Source organism: Coloeus monedula (genome assembly GCF_965178545.1).
Source record: "Coloeus monedula genome assembly, chromosome: 11".
NCBI classification, from domain to species: Eukaryota; Metazoa; Chordata; class Aves; order Passeriformes; family Corvidae; genus Coloeus; species Coloeus monedula.
The window spans coordinates 13,019,394-13,041,188 of record NC_138791.1 but is presented as its reverse complement, the minus strand read 5'-3'; the positions used below and the strand labels follow the sequence as shown (position 1 = coordinate 13,041,188).

The following is a 21,795-nucleotide window of genomic DNA, read 5'->3' as shown; positions in this document are numbered from 1 at the left end:
AATCTCCCTGTTCAGTGTTTCTGACTATGTGGTAGCCACAGCTCTGTGCTGCTTGTATTTCTTGGTAAAACTGAAAAGCAGGAAAATATGTGAGACACTGTTGCTGATCCTGTTTATCTCTGTTATACAAACAGTGGGGAGAATCCAGATATTTAGTTATTTTCCCTACACAGAATTGAAAAAAAAAAAAAGGATGGCTGGAAAAAATTACTCTCTCTTAAATTGACTGCTGTTACCTCAAGCCTTGGGAATATTAATTTGTGTAGTAAAGGTGCCTAACCGCTGAGAACGTCCCCACTGATGCCAAGTGGCCCATATGCTGTCATAAACACTTTTTTTTCTTTTTTTTTTTTTTTCACACTGATCATAAGAGCACGTTTTGGGTAGAAGATCACATTAGGCTCATTCATTACCTGCTGTGCTGGTCTGTGCATCTGCAGTGCAGCATCTCTGCACTGAGCTTTGGACTACATCCCTGAGTGCTTTCTGATATTCCAAATCGTCTGTCACGGGTATACAGATCTTCTCCTGTGTGTGTCCTGGAACACTGTGCACCAGAGATAAAAATTACTCTTAAAGGTGGCTTAACTTCTGGGGAATATGGTTGTTGATAGCTGATACTTGATTTTATACGTATCGCCAAGAGAAATTCCTGCAAATTGATACTTGTAGCAAAACTATCACTCCTTGTGGCAGAAGAGAAAGAAACTGACTGGCAGATGAATTGACTCTATTCTGATGAATAAATTTAAAATCTAATGAGAACCACAGGGGTGAGACAGTAGTGAAATTTTACAGTACCCCTGCAAACTTTAATCTACACTTTTATTTTTCTTGAAAGTCTGTCCAAAAGTGAAATTTCAGGCCTAGGGCTACTGAAGACCATCTTTAAAGTTGCTTTGTGGTTTTGAGCAATACATCATACGAGCAGTGATGTTCAGATGATACATTGCACTAATACATCACAGGAGCACTTTTGCTCTTATGATATATTAGTATAATACACTATCAGAACACTATCACTGATATATTACTCAAAAACACAGTTTTTGACCCTCAAGATTCACCCTCATCTCTAGTCTGAATACACTGAAAGCTGTGGATAATGATAAGAATAAGAAATCACATATTCGGTTTCTCTAGGGTAAAGCTGAGAAAAAATAATAGTGTGGTATTCAGAATATTTCATTAACTGAAACATCCTTGTGTTTTCATTTTATTCACTGAGCAGACATTTTTATGGATAGAAGCTAACACAATATAGGTGTGTTTGAATTTTCTTAAAAATACCCTAAGAAAACATTTTTGCTTTCATATTTCATTATAGACTTACGCCATGTTTTGAGAATGTTCCAATGAGGTGCAGGAGTTTCAGCTGTTTTCTACCTCATCAAATTGAATCAGGTGCAAGCTGTCTAATTTCTATGCAAACCATTTGGTGCCGTTTCTGATGCCGTTTTTTTTTTTTTTTTTTTTTTTTTAAGGATTTAGACACCATCTAAAAAGATCTGAAGATGCATAAATGTGATCTGTCACTCAGATTATTTCCTGCCTCTCCTCGTAGAGGCATTGGGGTTTTTTTCCCTGAAGAATTATTCTCAGTTGTTTTTCTTTACTCAGGAGTGAAAGACAAAGGGAAAAAGACAAAAGAATGCTTTGCAATGTTGTTAGTAGCTGAACTTACTGCAGAGAAGTACTTTTCCCAGCAGAGTTTGGGTCTTGAGGATCTTGAATTACCCTCCCTTTATGGTATGAAGAGAGTGTCAGAAAAAAATAATGGTAATAGTAATAACACAGCATCAAAGTGCCAAGTCATATATTTGTGTTCTTGCCCATAGTTTTGTTTGTTTTCCCCAGACCGCATCATCGCTTTTGACAAAAATACATCACCATTCACCTCCTTCCCTAACTGGGGAATCCAAAGCTGCCTGTGCAGCTCAGTCCTCAGCTCTTCTACCCCATGGGCAATGGCCCTGTGCCAGGAGAGGGACACTTACACTTCAAGCTCTGCCAAACTGGGCTCATAATCCTTGTGCCTCAAAGGTTTTGGGCCACCTGAAACTCTGTCCCTGCAGGTGTGTCCCCAGCATGAGTCTTGTACCCCTGGGGGCTTCAGCTTGTTGTGTTTGGGCCACAGACTCGGGGAGGAAAGGAAACATTAGTCTTTTTAACCCTGTGAGAGGCATTGTCCTCTTCTGTCAGCCTTTCTACCCACGTGCCGTCCGTGGTGTGGCAGCAGCTCCTCTGTCCCCAGGCAGTAAGCCCTGAGCCCGGGCTGCTACACGAGCTCTCCACCGCATCCCATCTCCAGCACCTTCTTATTCCCGTCTATTCCGGAGACACAACACTCAGCTCCAAGGGACATCGTTATTTCAAAGCTGTGGCTAAATATGTCTCTGATTGACAACTATGAATAATTCCACAGAGCCCCTAAACTTCCAAGCATTTCACTCCGAAGCTCGTATAATACACCAGGGCTGCTCTCTCATGTTTTTCATCTTTTATATTCTCCAAAGAGTTGAGATACAGTTATGGAACAGGTTAATGTATTTTCCTCTGAAAATAATGCTGTGGGAGCCTGTGCACGGTTACTTGTGACAGTTCAGAAAAGAAAGTCATGATCTTGATAATCACCATTATTTTGTTTCACGTTTCCAGCATGTTCATGTCCATGTGCTTCCAAGGAGGGCTGGAGACTTCAGCAGGAATGATGATGTCTATGAGGAGGTAAGAGTTGCACTCCATTTCTTCTTCAGAGTTGGTTTTGTTGTTAGTAAATCACCTTAATGATCCAGGCCCTCCCATGGGTGGAGGTAGTCAATGGAATTTCTGCATTTTTATTGCTTGCAAAGATCCTGTGGTAGCACCAGGATCTATACTGGGATTTCCTTGTGAGCTCCCTCTCTGAGGGAGATACTTTGGTCTGTCTCTGCACCCAGGGTGTATCTCTACTGATAGTTGTGTTCTCTTAGTTTGAGGGCACAGGAAAAAGGGTGACCACATGGTCAGCCTGGCATGGAGGGAGGGTGTCCTATGCTGGCTGCTCACCTGGGGTGCCAGACCTCCCCCTTCCAACCAGAGAAAACACACGCAGCTTGTTACAACTCAGCCACAAATTCCTTCTGGCCTGATTTTTGTAGGGCTCTGCTCAGCTCTGGACAAATCACATTGTAGCCCCAAAGATGGAAATTAAAGAGCGACTGTGCATAGAGATGGCATATCTGCATGTGTGCAGATTGTGCAGCAGAGCTCGGCTCATGAGCTGTTCTGTGTGACTGAATCACTGGCTTTTGTTTAAATGAACAATTGTACTGGAATTAACAAAAAAGTTTTCCCCAGTTTGACAGCTGTCACAATGATTCTATGAAAAAAATCTCACTATTGTTAAATTTACAACTTGTTCTTAGTGTGTTTGGTAGAATCCTCTATCTGAAATATGACATCTCCTTCTCTTTCTGAAAGTAATTAATATAAACTTGTTCAGTGCTACAGCAATACCATCTGCTTGAAAGAGGCATCATGACATTTTCTGCTTTTGTATTTTTTCCTTTGTGATATCTACATGATGACAAGTCCCCACTTACAAAAAAATGATAGTGTGTTTTAAAGTTACAATTACTTAAATATGCAAAAATGGTGAAGAAAATGTATTACTGACAATTTATATGAAGTGTGGTGCCTGAAAACCCCACTAATATGAGTAAAACCTTAATGAGACTGCTGAGCAAGGAGATCCAATGGAAATAAATGATGGGAATCTTTGCTGGTGTGGTGGTTAAAAGCAGTTGAATGAGACACAAGTTAACACCAAAAGGGTTGTCAGGCATTGGAAAAGGCTGTTCAGGGAAGTGGTGGAGTCCCCATCCCAGGAGGTATTTAAAAGATACGTAGATGGGACAGGGGTTAGTGATGGGCTTGGCAATGCTGTGTTAGTGATTGGATTCAGTGATCTTACAGGTGTTTTCCACCTAAATGATTGTATGGTTCTATGTTCTTTTCATTTTCACATGTGTTAAGGGATTTCAGATGCTGCATCAAACCATAAAATCTATTTCCATTTCTGTCATATTTACAATTCCATTTGCTTCTTTTTTAACACATTTATTTCTCCCTTGTTATAGCTAAACAGAAACAGGCAAAATTATAATGAACTAGACTATATATTTAGTGTTGTTAAATGCAAAAGGGTGGCAAATTGGTGAAAAACTTTTTTTTATTTTGTCATTTTCAATTACAGCAGTTGTAGGTGTTGCTTTTAGCAAACAGGAAGCATAAATATTTAGACATAGTTGTGATAATGTATCTTTTAGCAGAAGAATGTATAGCCTCAGAGTCTAACTAGCTATTCTTGAACACCACAGAGCTAACACGCTTTTGTACAGACTATAGTTGAAGAAAGATTTAATTTTTTTTAGGATGCCAGGGAATCAAAAACACATTTGCTGCTATAAAAAGTTTGGTGCAGAGTTCTATCACTGTCTGGATTGAGGATGGAGGGACTTAAGCAATTTGCTATCATAAGCGAATAAAGCTATTTTGAAAAATGAAAAAGGGACAAATTATTGAAAATACAGCTGACTTTGGAAATAATTTGGAACTTGTGTCAGTACAGCAAAAACGTTTTGATATAATGCATCTCTGTGTGATGTCAGCAAGTCATATCCTTTTGACAAGAAGATACTTTAAAAGATTTAGGAAGATATGTAGATCATGGTAGGCCAACATGCTGGAAATCTATGGGGGATAAAGTACCATTAGGTGAGATGTGGGTGCTGGAGAGAGCTTTAAATCTATTTTTCATAAAATTTGTGCTTTAAAAATCCAAAACCTGTTCATAAATGACACTTCATTTCCATGTATTTGAGTGATGGATGGAGTTGTAGTTTAGGCAGCAAAGACCACCTTCCAAAATCATCCCAGCAGGCTTTTCCTTGTAAAACGTGACATGGAGGTTGATCAGCCTCCCTCAAACAGTCTGTGCAACTGTAAAGCACACCCAGGATAAATTGTGCATATTGCAGTGCCTGGTTTAACTACCACGGCTAAAGGTTTAACAGCAATTGGAAGCAATTTCCACAGACTCAGGGTCTCAGCTCTGGCTCAACGTGTCTTTTGCAAACCCCTTTCTATCTGTAAATGCCTTTGAGCTCTCCAAGCTCTGCAGCTGTCATCTGTATATGCTCAGCAGATTGCTGATAAATCCCACTGCTCTTAGTGTCTGACAGTGAAAGGAATGCCCAGATGCTGAGACATCAGTCCTCTTAGGAGACTTCTAAAGCTGGGACAGCCAGAAAGTACTTCCAGTCTCTTACTGTGTGCTTAATTTCTCCCATTTGGTTTTAGAGTGACCACTCATCTGATGGAAAAGGCAGAAGAAAGCCTATCAGGTTGTTCCCTGCTTAGTCTGTTTACTGGGCTCTGAGATCTTCAGGCTTTTGGCTATGAAGCTCTGACACAGCCCTGTCTAAAGCAACTTTTAAGTGTAAAAAGTATAATTAAAGGGAAGATATTTCTTTGTATTTTAATCAGGTATCTGATGGACACAAATGTCTGCTGATTTCTGGATATATTTTTAGAACTGTAGAAGTGGAAAGTTAATTGTAGAAGGGATGAAAGAGGGGCTGACACTTATTTCACAGCACCCTCTCTAAGGCATTTCTTGGTAGAATGTGTCAGTTAGTATTTTAGGTTTTAGTACCTCAGTGCATATGAAAGAAGTCACTGTGTGATTTTTCTAAGATACAAAGAGAGTCATTAATAGTAAAAAAACCATCTGCATTTAATGTTTTAGATGTATTTTCTCTGCATCTTTGCAGGACTGTTTCTTGGAACAGTATTTCCTGGGAAGTGTTAGCTATCCACTCGCTGGACTCACTGTAGCAGAAAGCTAAAGCTATAGTTTATCAGTTCTTACATTTCTCTGCAATTATTTGAAGCCCAATCCTGCAAGCGTGCACATGCCACAGTTAAATTGGTCTTACAGGGCTTTTTATAGGATCAGGCCCTTCATCTTTTACTATTGGTAAATTACTTTTCTCATCTTCATCTTGAGTAGCTCTTATTCATTGATGCACTTTATTTCTTGGACAGCAGAACAATGGCAGCTAAATATTAGGAAAACTTTCCATCAGAATAACACTTTATACTTCTGTGTTTTCTGTTTGGTTTGAAAGAGATTATATTTCACATTTATTAATCAAGGAACTTAAAAGACTCTTATCAAGTAGTTGCTTGCTTTGAAGTAGATGAGTTCTTTGCTATTACAAGGGCATGTCACAGTGACTGATAAGAATTTGGTATGAACAAACATCTTTACTGTCGAACAGCCCCCTGTGTTGTTGCAGTCAGCGCAAGTACTGCAGTTGTTGGAGGTCATCGTGTCCAAGACATTCAAGAACATTATCCTGAAAAGTCTCAGCACTTCCAGGCATCTGTGGACAGCCCTCATTCTGTGGTTGCTTGAAAAGTCCATAGCACAGCCTGTCCCTGGTCTCCACTGAGTGGTTAGCCATTACTGCAATATAAATAACATTCATCATCCTTTAGGTTGGCAGGTAATAGCTGTGCTGGGCCAGAGACTATGGGGCTTTCTCAGAAAGGAAGACTCAATCACAACTCCACACTCCTGTTATGAGTGCTGACCTCAATAAGTTAATTTTGAGGCTGACAGACTCAGATGGGTAAGGGCAGCCTGGCCTCTCAGTGAAACTGAGCAACCCTGGCATGCTGAGGTGTGTTTTGTGGTGCATACCCCTGTTCCTCCCCAAATTCTGGGTTTCACTTGGTGCTTGAAACTTCCTGTAACAGATGCAGCTGCCACAGTGATCCACATCCAGGGCTGTGCACGCAGGGCAAAGAGTGCCCAGCCCCTCACCAGCCTTGCTCTCATGCCCACCTCATTTCACTGCCTGTCTTCAGTTTCCAGCCTAGACTGGAGAGCACTGGAAAAGGGGAAAGAGTGAAAGAGAGGACTTAACCCAAACCCCTATGTCTCCATCCTCCTCTGCCTGCCAGACCTGCATCATGGATCTGTAGTAATGAACCTGAGTGAAACTTCCTAGTGTGAGTTCTTCAGTAATTTATGAGATTTTTGTAAAAAGCCAGCAAAAGAATTCGCTTCATGCTATCCTCCTTCCCCTCTGGCATTCAGGCAAGCAGCGAGAGAGTTACTTAGGAAAAGATACTTTGACTTAGTGATCTCATTCAGCACATTATGTTGAATTATTTCAGCAAGAATACCTATTAGTAATCATTTCCAGTTCCAGGGAGGATGAAGGAGGCATTTTGGCATATGAGTCAAGAACCTGCTGGGCTGTTTCTTCAGTCTGGCAAAACAGGGAAACTGTGGTGAATTCAGAAGTTTAGTCAAACAAGCCTGAAGTTTAATTCTCCTGAATGGTTTTGACTGTGACATGCCATCACTCCAACCTGCAGACAGCGTCCTGCCTGCTGCTGGGCACTGAGCCTGGCAGAGCGCTGGAAACCTGCACAGCTGCACTGAACTGCTTAGGCTTAAAGGTAAGGTATGAAGTAAAAAGATAAATAAGCCCTCATCCAGGTCCTGTGAGACAAAATGGAAAGATGCCCAACAGCTCTTGTGAGCATCAGATTGAACTATTCATAAAAATTAATGGCATGCAGAGCTAATAGGCTGTTCCTTGGCCTCGGAATGATATTGCACCTTCTGGGAACATATTGTAGCCTGCTGGGAGATCAGTCTGCTGCATCTGAACTCCCTTGGGGCCAGACTCTGCTCTTGCTGCACCCTGCATGGCTAAACCTATAGAAAAGGACAGAAGCAGCGCAGAATCTTAGTAGTTTTGTGGGGTGTTTTTCAAAACTCTGGTTTTCCCAGGTACAAGTTTCCCAATCTTCTGATGCAGCAGCAAATACATTCTTCCCAGTCGGCTCTGGATTTTACCCTGGTCCTGCCAATGTTGCTTTTTCTGACTGCAAGCATCAGAGGAGGTTCTCCTAGGCAAGGAGTATGAGCCAGTTGCTTCCTGAGTCTTGTGATATTTTAGAGACTCCAGCAGGGCAGGGCAGATGAACTGTGTGTGAATATTTCCAGCTGAGAGTATTGCAGTAGAAGCTAGAACTGTGCCAGTAACTATGGTTCTGATGTTGTAGCTGGATGGACAAAATATCATTTTTAGTTAACCTGAAACAAAGTTTTTTTCCCATCACATGAATTTCCTTTTTGTGTTAAACAGGATGATTTATTTTCTGGACCATAATATTTTGTCTGATTAGGATTGGAAACCCCCTGGATAATGTTGGCATGCCATGTCAGCTTATTCCATGTCCTCAACCTACATAAGGCAAAACTGATAAATTTGTCAGTGAGGCCCAGTAGCAATACTGGGAGACATCCTATAGTCACGTTTATTTCCCTAGATGAAACCCCCACTGTTCGTGGTATTTTCTGCCCTTTCCAACCATATGAGGTACTTCTTAATTTGACGTCTGAAATCTCTGAGACCTTCCTCTATGCTGTGTTGCTGCACTTACTTTAAGGTAGCAGGATATCATAATCAGATCTGATTAAGAGCCATTTCATTCATTGTAATATCTTCCCTAGGATCTAGAGAAATGGAAACAGCTCAGCTATAGAAACGAATTAGAAGTTGTTGACGGTTTCTCATTAAGGCAGCCATCCCTCATGATCACACACATGCCCTTGACACCTAGGCTTTGTATGGAAGGCAATGTACATTTTACATACCATTGAGAAGCCTCATTGCCCTCTACTCTGGCTGCCTCTCTGCATTCCATCACTGCTCTTGATGCTTCTCACCCTTTCCTGCCTCAGGGTTTTTACAATCATTTTCCTTCCAGGTTAAAAGATATTGGCTTCCAGGAATCACTTACATTTCATCTATAATATAGTAGATGCAAATTTTTGTGACCATTGCAAAGGATCTCTTGGCTCCTTGTGCAGGATGTTTATTGTGTTTAGCTCATGGAGTATTTGCTCTTTTGTGTCCTTGATGGTACTTCATTGGCAAGTGACTTCGTGACAAAGAGCTTCCAACCAAGGACAACTTGCTGATAAGAGGATTAAAGTGAACACGGTCTCTGAGGCCTGTTCATGCTGTCAGTGCTTGGACTTGCTCAGATGCTTCCTGTGTATTCCCAGTCCTGAGGTAAAACTGTCTTCAGCACTTTGCTTATCCTTTGAGGCAGTGTAAGTTAAATTCATGCTGGTGGAGTGAACATGCCCCATTAGTATCCTAGGTACTCAGCTTTTTGGAATTGATGATATGGAGAGCAAACAAACCTATCAGGGAGTTGCCATTTTCTAAAGAGAGGTTTTTCCTTGCCATATTAAAACACTGCCTTAAACTTCAAATGAAATGCTCCCCTGTGTTCTCTTTAAGGTTCAGGATATTGGAGCAGGTAGTTGGTAAGCACAAACTAAATCACACTGAAATCCAGTGCAGACCTGGCAAGGGATTAAGCCCATACGAGAAGAGAAGCTGATGGTAAAATGAGGACAGAATGAGAGTGGATGTTACCTTTTGTTGCAATGGTTTTGCCAGGAAAGCAATGCAAAGTAACCACAGACCTGTTGCCATCCCGGGCGGGGGGGGGGGAGGTGAGGGGCAAAAAAGTGTAATTTCAGTTGCAGAAAGGAAATTTTAATAAAACATTGCAGCAGAGTGAGAATTTAGTTTGACAGAGTGTTAGCATAATTGTGCACAATTTGGTTTTATTTAAATACGTTAAGCACCATTGTTTCTTTTCCATGTTAAGGATTGACTTTGGTGCTGGGTTGCAGCGGTTTTCCTTAATTGCTTTAATCCTTGGCCTTAAGAAAATGAATACTTTAAATTTGCACTTGTTAAGTACACTGCTAATGAAGAAAGGGCTTTAGTAATCTTTGGCAGACCCAAACTATATGTAAAACAAATGAGAAAGCGAAGAGAAAAAAAAAAAAAAGAGAGAGGGAGAAGCTAATCACCAAACCATTGTGTTAATGCTTATTTTAATCATCTTGCCTGCCCTTGCTGGCAGACAGAGGCATTCGGCTGCAGAGGCAGGAGGCAACGATCGCCGTCAAATGGCACTGATGTTGAGAATTGGGCCCAGGAGGACAATTTGACTTGTCAGTTTATATAGACATAAAGCTTCATTGTTGTGCACAGACACAACTGGCTTTTTAAAAGCCTATTTCCCTCCTGATGATGTGAGAATCTGCTCCCCTCTCTCCTACTGTTCTCCAGCCCTCAAATTTATTAGACAGCATTTGTAGCACTGCTCCATGTTTCTGTGGTGCCGTAGGGGCAGGTGGGGTCCAGCAGTGCCATGAGCAGACCACAGTGACCAAATGCCCAGCTTTGAACCACGGGTACCTGTCGGGGCTGGGGGAGTCAAGAGCTGTGACTGCACACTGGGTGATGTCTCCTCAGAGAGTTTTAACATACAGATACCCCTGATGGAGTATTCTCTGTGGAATTAAGTGTGTGTTTTAAAATACAGGATACTCAGAAGAGAGGAGCTAACAGCATTTCCTTGGGGGACAAAAATGACACATCTCCAGAATTCAATTAATTGCCAGAAATGTATTACCTATTTTCAAAAACAGCTCATGCTGCTGTTTTGCATGTGCAGGAAACTTTTATCTTTCTGACAACTAAGAGTAGCAGTTAGCAAAGTGTGCTTATGACTTCTTTTGGCTGCCTGTGCCTCCCTGCACTGCAGGGAGTCCCTGAAAGGGTTTCAAATAGCACAGTGCAGCATTTTGCCCATTTCAGCTTTTGCATCCTGCAAATTGGAGAAAGTGACAACTGGTGTCCACATCGAACAGTGGCATTTGCTGCTCCAAGGAAAACAAAGCTTCAAAATCCCGCTTGACTGACTTACAGCCTAATTGTAGCTATCCAAATGCAGGTACTCCAAAAAACCAGAGAAACAGGGGACTAAGGCAGCCTTTGTCCCACTTTGCCTGGATAGCTGCAGCATTGTACAAGGCTGCCAAGAATCCCTTCTTGCATTTAATTGCAAAAATTTATCATAAGTTTGTGGTAAACATATAAACAAATCCAACTAAACATTTGTGTCTCCGTTTTGCCTACGTAAATTACTTCTGTGTACTGGTATCTTGCTTCTAGGGATTGTAATCTCTGTGGAAGTGGGAAGATACTGCAATAAATAGAGTTTTAATGAAAGGCCTTTTCCAGAATTTCTTTTTTCCTTGAACAATCACTTTTTTCTTTCTTTTCGTAAGGAGAAAGTCTATTCTCATTCATTACATGAGTGTCTTTGAAGGGGCAAATGCACACAACTGCCAGGTCACGTACAGCAAGGGCTCTGTGCAGGGTTCTCTTCAGCTGAAGCATGATTGGGAGCAGTAATTGAGATTAGCTCCCCAGGAGATGGGCCTTTGCTCTCCTACTGTTTTTTCTCAGTAAAATAGTTGCATTTAATGCATTTATGAGTAGACTGTAAGTGCTAACATACTTTCTTCCCATACCCCTGCCATTTCCATGGCAGGCTTACTGAAGAAATAACAATACATAAAGCTGCATAAACATTTAAGGTCTTCAGTGTCTGCTGCCACTGGCACCTTTCACATTTTCTATTTGAAAATAATTTAATTTCACACTTTTACATCTGAAGTGCCTGTTTTTGAAGACCTCCGAGTATTTTTTTTTAGTGTATGTAAATGAAGTTTCCTCCTGCCTCTCTGAATACATTAAGTAACAGTACTTGCAGGTCTGATGCAGAGAGGTGTAGGGACCTTGTGAAGTTCTGGAGTGAGTCAGGGCAAAACTGCTGAGTGCAGATACACCCATGAATCCCTGAACCAGCAAAAGGTGGATTGATCACCATTCTACAGCTACATGGAGTAATACAACATATGAAGCCCATGCTTCGTAGGAAAGTGTGGCCCTAAGGCAGCTGGTAGACATTTCAGGATGTGCTCCCCAGCTTTGAGCAACACTGAAAACTGGAAAAAAATTTCTCAAGAAATTTGCTTCCATTTTTGGTGGTTTGTTTTTTTTTTTTTTTTTTTTTTTTTCCTGAAGAATAATACTACTGGAATTTACAAAGTGAGATTGTCACCTGGTAGAGCACTGGCTTCATTCAACCAAGCCCTGCGAGCAGCAGCAATTGCTGCTCTCTGAAGGTGAACACCTCAGGTATTTTAACAAGAGGGGACATGTTCACCCAGCTGTAGAAAAGGGGGTCTACCTTCACTGGTATGGTGTCTCCTGGCAAGTGCTGAGAGGAAAAATTAGAAGAATGAACATATCTATGAAATGTCCCAGCTTTTTTTCTCCAGAAAGGCAGATTCAGGGTGTCCTTTGCCATAAGTGGATTCTCAGGTGGTTTTCTAAAAAAAGATAAGCAAAAGAGCCATTGACATTCAACAAGAGTCAGATGTCTAAATGCCTTAAAGATTTTGAAAAGCCAGCCCTTTATTCTCTGTATTAGGTTGCAGTGGCAATATTGACACTCAGTAGGATGTTATTAGCATGTGATTTTCTCTTTTCATCTTGCACAAGGGCATCAGGCAGAATCGCCCTCTGCTGCTGCATGAGCAGAGGAGTTGTGGATTGATGTATCAGCACTTCATGTTGCTGGGTTGTTCTCGGGAACATGTGCAAAAGGGAAATAATAGTAGAACAAGGACATTTCCCAGGTTAGATAATGTGCTCCACTGACATCCTTTACTTTGCTTTTAAGAGTGATAAGCATAATGATGCTGAGAACAATCTGGTGTTTTTCCACCACTTTTAGAAACCTCTTGTCATTTTAAGCTGCTGATGTTTCTTCTCAGGTGCTACCTGGTGATCCTTTTTACATTTTTATTACTGTTGCTTCTTCTCAAGAAATAAATTTGCTGAGAGTAAAGAAAGTTGCTCATTAGAGCAATGTAATTAAAGGAAAAGTAGACACCATGCCAAGTTCCGTTTTCTCTACAAAGCGCCACCTTGGAGATTGCCTGAAACTCAATTACTCATTGCTATGCTTATTAGGGAGAACAATATGCTGAAATGATCCCTACTTCTAATAACCTTGTTTTGTACATGTGCATCGTGTTAATACTTTTTGCTTTGGTGCCCTAATCACCATGTATAAAATGGATCTGTTTCTAGAGGGGGAATAGCGAAGGTGGGCCACGCGGTGGGTGTTCTCTGAATTGCCACTCTCCATGGAGAGTTTCTTCTTTCCTGCCGGTCCACAATAATTTTATGGCTTGTTGTTGTTGTTGTTGTTGTTTTCTTTTAATTACGTGGAACAGCATTTATTAACAGATTACATCTTGATAACCAGATTTCCTCTGGTGAAATGAAAATGTTCATCCTCTGCCTTGCTCTCTCCCTTTGGGGGAAGGACTATTCAGTATCTTTCATGTCTTGGTCTTATCTTTCTTACCTCATGGCTTCACCAAGACAAATAATTTCTGCAACAGAAAGCTGACAGTAACACTTACTAAGTAACATTGTTCTGACAATCAGTCTGATGCCCAATTTTCTTCCTTGATGTGCTACCCTGATACTTTCCTGCTGTCCTCCTGACATGATGTCTTCAGCTTTTGTGAACAGGCTGTTCCTATGGCCCCAAAAAGCCTGTGTGCCCCTGCAGGTGTGTTACAGGGAGCTGTAAATACCAGTATTCTGTCCAGGGCTTTGGAAGAGGCCTGAAGCCATGAAGGAAACATGATGTACTTCCATCCAGCCCACAGCATAAAACCCTCCTTAGCTTCATGCTCAAGCCTTCTCCTGTAAATGTGCAGGAAACCTTCATTTATGGGATAGTCCATCAAAAGTGAAGGGCAGAAGTCTTAGTCATGCTAGTTAGTATGGCCAAAATTGCCATGGGAATGTGGGGAAATTGCCTGAGTTTCAAGCTCTGTGGTGGCCAAGTTAATTTTTGAGTACCAGTAAGTTCCCCTGAAATTCTTTGTCAAAAATGCCACGAGCACTTATAAAATTATTGTGTGAAAACTTCACTTTTGATCAAAATTGTGGACGGAAGTGGCTGAATGTTGAAAATATCTAAAGGAGAGAGAGGGAAGTCATTTGTTCCTAAGCAAAATAGCTTGACTGGCAAAGCTTCACTCCCAGAGTGGAAAAGAACTGGTGAAATGTAAGGCTGCTCTCTCTTTGGTGCAGGTCTCCATCCCTGGAATTGTTCAAATCCACATTGGATGATGTTTGGAACCACCTGGTCTAGTGGAAGGTGCCCCTGCCTGACAGAGGAGTTGGACTAGATGATTTTTAAGGTCCCTTCCAACCCAAACCATTCTATGATTCTATGATAGGAAGAGGAGATTAGTTCAGATTAGTTCAAGTACCACTAGTGTTTTATATATCCTGTAAGGCATGTATCATCATTACCAACTATGTCATAGGAACACTAAGAAATCACTGTTCCTAAGAAATGCTGTGTGTTCATCTCAGAAGGAAATGCATGCCTGTGCAGTTAACCATTCCTTCTCCTTCCTTCATGTCAGAATATTTCAGCCCTCTTATGCAGAGAGCAAAGAGACATGTTGAAAAGGAAAGTCTTATCCTTTGATGTTTATTTGTTGCATTATCCACTTTTCACAGCTCTGTTATTCCAGGATCTTATTGAGCCATTCATTGGCAAGTGGAAATTTCCACTGCTGTCAGTAGAGTATTTCTGCCTCTGAATCACTTAGTTTGGCCCCTGATACTTAACTTGGGGCCAGATTATGAAAAGTGTTGAGCACCAGCTTTCTGAAGGCTTAGCATCTCCCACTGAGGACAGATTTTCAAACTGCTCTACACAGAACAGCTCCTGTTGTGACCCTTTAAGGACAGATTTGCAAAAGAACTCAGCAGTTCCCTTTCACCAAGGAGCTGAGCCCTTTCCAAAATCTGTCCAGCTTAGTGCCAGGCTGGAAGATAAGGACTTTTGAAAATGCAGCTTTTAGCAAGCTCTCTGATATGGAAAAATACTAAGTTCCAAACATTAGGAAGGACTTGAAACAAATGCTTGAAAAGAGAAAAACCTCCACGTTTCAAGATGTGCCAATTTTTATTGACCGATAGAGAGGCTGGAAGAAAATTTTGGATCTGAACAGGTTTTTCCATAATTGCCCACTAGGAGGTTTCCTGCACGTTGTCCTGCAGCAGCTGCCAGGCAGGATGCTGGAGCAGAGCACTGCTGTGCTGAGGCAGCACAGCAATTCCTGTGTTCTCAGAAATTCATTCTCTTAGCAAAATGTGATTTGTAAGCAAAGTAGCACAAAGCAGCCATTATTCTTCTACCAACCTTTCTGGAAATAAAATACCCAAAAAACCAAAAAATAAAGCAAGACCCAAAAAAAAAAAAAAAAAAAGGAAGATTGATGTGAACCTTATTAAAATTGATTGAATTTTCCTTCTGAAATTTTAAACCCAGGATTCCTCTTGCATGCACTACACTGCCTTGTCCTCCAGAGAGCCTTTCCTGGTGTGGCTAGCAAGAAAAGTCTCCACAGAACAATCTGTGTAACCTTGGAAGCTTCTGGGTTTCTAAGTGAGTGCCAGTTCTTCACCTGAAAGTTATTGTAGCCAGGTGGCAATGGAGGATGTGATGCAGAGAGGGTATTTTGGTAACTAAAACTCAAGACTTCAGGCTTTAACCCTAGGCAGCACTTGAGCCCCCAGGAAGGTAGCTCTGTTAGACTTTCGTATTTCAGAAAACTGAAGCTGCACATCTTGCATGTGTGTTCTGGAAGGTGGGTGCTTCCCACCCACACGGGAGTAGGCAAAGGAGCACTAAAGCCTCAGCAGCCACTTTGGGACCTGGCACAGCCCAGTGCAAAACAGACATTTGATTTTGGTCTGCTGTGCTGCAGAAAATACCTAGAGAGCCTTGCCACGTACAGACTTCAGTCCTCTGAGACCCCTTGTGAACTTAGGATGGGCTTTTCCTTTGCTTATCAAGCCCCATTTTGACATAAAGTACTTTTTAAAATAATGAAATAGATGTAAAAGAAATAAAGCAAAGGAGGAGCCGCAGGCTTGCTAAAAGCCTTTACTGCTGTCACAGGACTGTGCAGCTTCTGTGATTATCCCTTGCCTTGTTCAGCAGTGTATAATTTAATGATTGCATCCAGGGCATGCTATTAACTTTCTTTTCTACTTCTGCGACCTCAAAGCTCATTAATTTTTTTTACTATTCCCCACTTGACGTGTGTGTATGTGTATGGGGAGGGCAGTGGCTAAAGAAGTGTTATGGATTTCACATCTTTGCTTCGTCTGCCACATTATAGCAAATGACAGTAGATTAGGTCTTTCTATAGATCATTACCAATTGTTTTCTACCTTGCAGATGCTGCTATTACGACAAATCTATCATATCCTAGAGATCCTATGCAGCTTGTTATTTCTGTGTGATTTATTACACTTGCAGTAGAAATGTTGTTAGTGAACATTGGGGAAGCAGTGAATATATTGAGAAATATCAATGTATCCTCATGTTCTGGCTTGCAGTGACAGTCAGTGATCCATCTCACTGACACTTACCTTGTTAACATTTTGATCAGATGGCAAATTTGTCATTTTTCCTGGTAACAAGTATAAGTTTGTACAAGAATTGCAGAAACAGGGGGAAGATAAAAGGCCCCTCTCTTAGTTTTTTCCAATGTGATGTAATCAGTAATCTTTCTGTAAAATGAAATAATTACTCTGTGAAAAAGCTTATCCACTAGAAAATGTGCCAGTGTTAGAAAGCTCAGATTTCTCTTCATTTGAGGATTGAATGAGTTCTCTTTGCAGCTATTACTGACACATTGATTAACACACCAAACCAACATGAAATGATAATATAGAACAAAAAGGTTTACAGTCGGATTTCCTCTCCTTGATTGTAGTGAGGAACACAAAGATCTTGCAAGTAAAAGTGCAGGCATTATCTCTGGGAACAATGGAGTACAAAATACTACAAACACAACATTGCAGATTTCTTCTAATCCTCACACTCGAGGCTTTTTCTCAGCTGGGCTGTTAGCTCTACAGCTCTTCCGTTCCAAAGCACGGGCATGAAAACTGTGCTCAAAACACAAGTGGGCTACACAGGGGGAAATTACAGCCTTTAATGAAATAGAGTCATCTCAAAGAGCCAGTGATTCATCTGACAGCCCACAAACACGGGGAAGGTGGCAAGAAAAAGAGTGGGATGTTGCCTTTGGAGAAATACAGCTGTTCACCATCTCTGTGCATGGCGTTAACAAGGGCCTGTCTGCGCAAGGGATTGAACATGGCAGGACTGACACAACATCATAGAATCAAAGAATCATTTAGGTTGGAAAAGATTTCTAAGATCATCAAATCCAACCATGAACCCAGCATTGCCTAGCCACCACTAAACCATGTCCCTGAGTGCCACCTCTACAGTCTTTTGCATGCCTCCAGGGATGGTGACTCAACCACTTGCTGGGGCAGCCTGTTCAGTACTTGACAATGCTTTTAGTGGAGAAATTTTTCTTAATATCCAATCTAAATAAGCCTGGACAGAGGATGTGTGCTTGACTCAAGCTTCAGTTCAGGACCAAACCAAACTAAATCCTACACAAATAATCCTTATTGCAGGACTTGCATGAACATTTCCTTCATTCAGTTGGGTTTTTTTCAGTTTTATCTAGTGAAAACTTGCCTGCATTATTTCAAATGGCAAGTGCCAAATATAAGTTCTCAGTCAATATGATGAAAAAAACAGGGGTCAAACAGTTCTTCATTTTAACCTGATAGATTAAAAAATACAGACTAGGTAGATCTTGAGAGTACTTGGATGAGAGTTTAATTGAAATGATACAGCTTTATTCTTATCTTCACCTAAAGGACTTGGGAGATCTGATCCTCATCTGGGTTTGATTTTATCTTGCTGCTTTTCTAACTTTCTTTATAGTGTGTTGTCAGGTTGTAAGTGCTGTGAACAAAGGCTCAGATTGGATTCAGAGAGCACACGCGGAAATTGAACACTGCTTCAGTTGTGTCATTTTGGTCATAACAGTATAGCTTGGAATTGTTTAATTCTTCTAATGTTGTGCATAGCAATGCAATAGTTCAGGTACCAGAGAAGCCAAGGAGCGAGTCTTAGTGTTCTGCATCAATTTGAGAAAGCATAATGTCATCTTTTAGAAAGTCTAATTGTTATGATTAATATATAGCAAAGGGAAGTTATGTGGGAGGGCACAAGTTGCATCTGCTGGTTGAATTGAATGAGTTACTGGTTTTTCATTTCCTTTTATTTTCAGCATTCCATTGAATAGCAGAAAATGTACGAGTATATATTTTCTATAGCAATATCTCTTGGACTAAAGGCTGTGCCTCCTACAAAACCACTCCTCAGGTGCCTGGCCCAGGGGAGCAGGTGGGCAGCAGCACATTTGTTGTTTGCTGAATTGTGAGCTGAGGACCTTTACCAGGGAGACATTGAGGTGCATCAGAGGTGCAGCTGCACCAAATTCAGAGACCAGACAGATGCAGGAATGGGGCTGATAAGGTGATGGGAGACAGGAGTAAGTTCTGGAGAGGGGAAAGGAGTACCTTTACTTCTTGAAACTGACTGTGACAGGGCATCTCACAGATGTATTGGACATTATGGCACAATCTTTCTATTTAACACTGCAGCACCAAAATTGCAACTTCCTGAAAACTCGGGTCACGTAGTAAGTGCTTCTTAATAAAAACAAAGGGACTTAAATGAAAATGAAGAAAAATATGAAAATTCCAGGAAGTATTGCTGAAGAAACTTGGGCAAAATGTTTTCTGAGAGAGAAGCTAATAGTGAAACAGGTGCAAGGAGAACACACAGTGAAGTAAGTTTAACAGAGCTGGATGACAAGATATTGCTGCAATTTGTCTTTAGGATCACACAGAAAGCTGACAGATTTCACTAGGTCTTGGTGACATTCATATAAAAAAAGTTTCCTAAATCACCAGCTGAAATTTCAGACAATGGTTTCTGATAAAAGGATGTCAGAAAGCTTCACCTTCTGAAATTGGTGACTCATTTACCATTATCTTCATTGAACAGCTGAGATCTTTCCTTTCGGAAGAGAGATGAAAAATTATCTTTGAATGTACCATATTGCTTCCAATAACAGAGAGTAGAAGAGAATTAATGTTGAGGATGGTGTTGCAGTAATTAGTTTAAGATGCAAAGGGCTGAAAGTAAATCCCAACAAGCAGCAAGAAGGGGATTCACCAGCAGAGCAGCTGGAGGGTGGTACTTTTTTTTTTTTTAGAATATGCAATCAGTGTTGTTCATCAGTGTTTTGCTCCTTAATAATTAGAGCAAGATTAAAAAAAAAAAGCAGAGCAGATTATTGCTGGGAACTCATTTATGGCTTTGTCAGGAGTTAATGTTGAACTCTGAAGGTGGTTAAGACTGTTGATGGAAATGGCTTATGGGGGTGTTTCGTGCCTGATGGTGGGAAAGCAGACCACCAGCTCCTGTTCAGTGGTTGCAAGCACATGTGCTCACACAGGCTGCTTGGAGTCCAATCCCATTCCTGTTTAAACCAGTGTGAAGATATGAGCTTGATTAGCATTAGGCTGGGCTCTTGAATTAAAAATTCTTCATTGAGTCCATGTAACATAGCAGAACCCTCTCTTTCTCTTCACCTAAGTGGCAGAACTCCTACTCTTGGGCTGTTGGCATCTCTCTTTTGCTGTCATTGCCACAGAAGAATTTCCTGGGCCTGAGGACTCTATTTTATCAGCTCATGGGTTTTGCTGGTTCTTGGCAGAGGAGTGTTTTCAGACTGTATGCTATGAGCTGGCAAACTGCAACTTGTGACTCTCTTAGGAGTTTTGTTTAGTCATTTAGGTTTTACCTATTTCTAAACCAGATTTTTTTAATCAGCCCAATTTGTTCGGGTTTGCAAGAAAAAAATATATTTGCCCTCCAATTTATATTAAGAAAGGCCTGCATTTTATTTCACTACCGTAAAACAAAACCCAAACCAAAATAAACCAGCACCGCTGATGCACCAAGAAAGAAGGTGTTGTTTAGTAAACATCTGTGGCTTGTGATGGCTTTGGATAGCTGCTTGTTGATAGCCTGGAAAACCTGGCAACAGACTTAGAGTGAGGGCTCCATCCTGTGATGATCCAAAGTTGCAGTTGCACTGCCTGGCAGTTTTGATATGCATAAAGCTGAGCTGCAGCCCACCTTGGGAAGCAGAGATCAAAATCTCAGAGACTTAAGAGAACCAGTCCTTACTGGGACCTCTGCATTTGCAAAGAGCTTTCTTTAGATTAAACACTGCTCTTATAAGAAATCCAGTTGGGTGCCTCTCAGTTTCTCAGTTCAGATCCATGTCTGCAGTGCTGGTGGTTCTCCTCACCCTCCCACCTTGAGGGTGTGTACAAGATAAAAGGGAGAGGGAGCTGGGGGTTCTGGCAGGGTAACCCTGCAGGCATTTCCAGGCAGAAAAGTGAGATCAGCCACAGCACAGTTCCTTGACTTCAGCTCAGTTTGCTGGAGTCCCTGGCTGACAGCACTCCCTCCCTGCTCCTGCTGCTCCAACGTTTATTTCACAGTAAAGTCTGGTTCCATTTAATCATCAGTATGCTAGGACTGAAATGACCTCCTTTTTATTTCATTTGTTTTACCAAGCGTTGAAATATAAATATCATTTCAGTACAAAGCTGTAAGTAGCAAGATTTCTGTGATTACTCCTCCTTCACACATCCTCAGCCTTATTCATAGATACCTGACAAGGAAGCAGCAGCAGCAGGTGTTAAAACAGTCCATCTTGCCAACAGTAAGATAGGCCATCAACAAAACAATGCTTTTGTATGCGGGGTTTTATTTTTTACTTCTGGCATCTGGTATCAGTACAGAGGTTTTAATGTGAAGCAGAAAAAGCCTGAACAGGGTTTCCAAAAGCCAGACTTTTACCCCGGTGGGTCAGGAGAACTCTGAACTCAAATGAGGTTATAGACAAATACTGAGTTTTGCTCATTGCAGGCTCGACAGCCCACTTAGCACAGTTCACTGGCCCTTGCTAATGGATGTGTGGTAATGTCCTGTATCTCTCATAGCCATGAGTTTAGTTTTTAATGGATCTGAGGTCACTTTGGCTGAGAAGTCCACACATTGACTTCTTGCTAATAGTGCTTAACATTTCTATGAAACTTAGTTGTGTTTCTTAATTTCTTTGTTATGGGAATATTACACTCGTGGCACTGCTGGAATGAGGATGTAATGGATTCCCCCTCCACCTCCAATTTTCCACTCCTGAGCAAACCTTCCCTTGGGAGAGATGGACTTAGTTTGTTGTGGGCATGAGATACCTAACTTAGCCAGGATTCACCAAGAACCAAAACAGGTTTTGTGGAACTGCTGAGGGGTTTATGTTTGCTTTTTTTGCTTTGTGGTGGGCTGGCAACTTGGTAGCATGAGCTGAGTGGCTGCCTATGTCTGTGTGGTATTATTTGTCTGTAAATGCCAGATTACCTTGTCAGGAAATCAAACCCACAGAATATACTTTCATTGCCAAGAATTATGTAAAGTTCCTTTTGCCTTGGGGTTTGGTTTTTTGTTTGTTTGTTTTTGATTTTTGGGGGGTGGTTTTTTTTGGTTTTTTTCTGGGTTTCAGGGGTTTTTTCCTCAGAATAGGAGTCCTACTTCTATCTTTGCCTTGCCAGGATCTCTTGCTTTCATTTCTCTTCTTGCAGGGCCAGCCCCTGAGCATGTTGGATTCAAAGGATACACAGTGTGTACATGGAAAATAAGGGGTTAAGTCGGATATGTTCACTTTTGCTGCAATTACTGGGATGGCTGCCTGCATACCCAATGAATACCCCAGCTGGAAAGATT

General features: G+C 41.3%; 1 protein-coding gene across 2 annotated transcripts in view; it reads left to right on the top strand.

The window, feature by feature from the left end:
• Positions 1-21,795, top strand: part of FHIT (fragile histidine triad diadenosine triphosphatase) — a 407,821-nt gene that overhangs the window by 320,161 nt on the left and 65,865 nt on the right. For both annotated transcript variants that reach the window (XM_082289131.1, XM_082289132.1), the window contains exon 4: positions 2,659-2,727. In XM_082289131.1, coding sequence (XP_082145257.1) covers positions 2,659-2,727 — 69 coding nt within the window. The remainder of the gene's footprint in view (positions 1-2,658; positions 2,728-21,795) is intronic.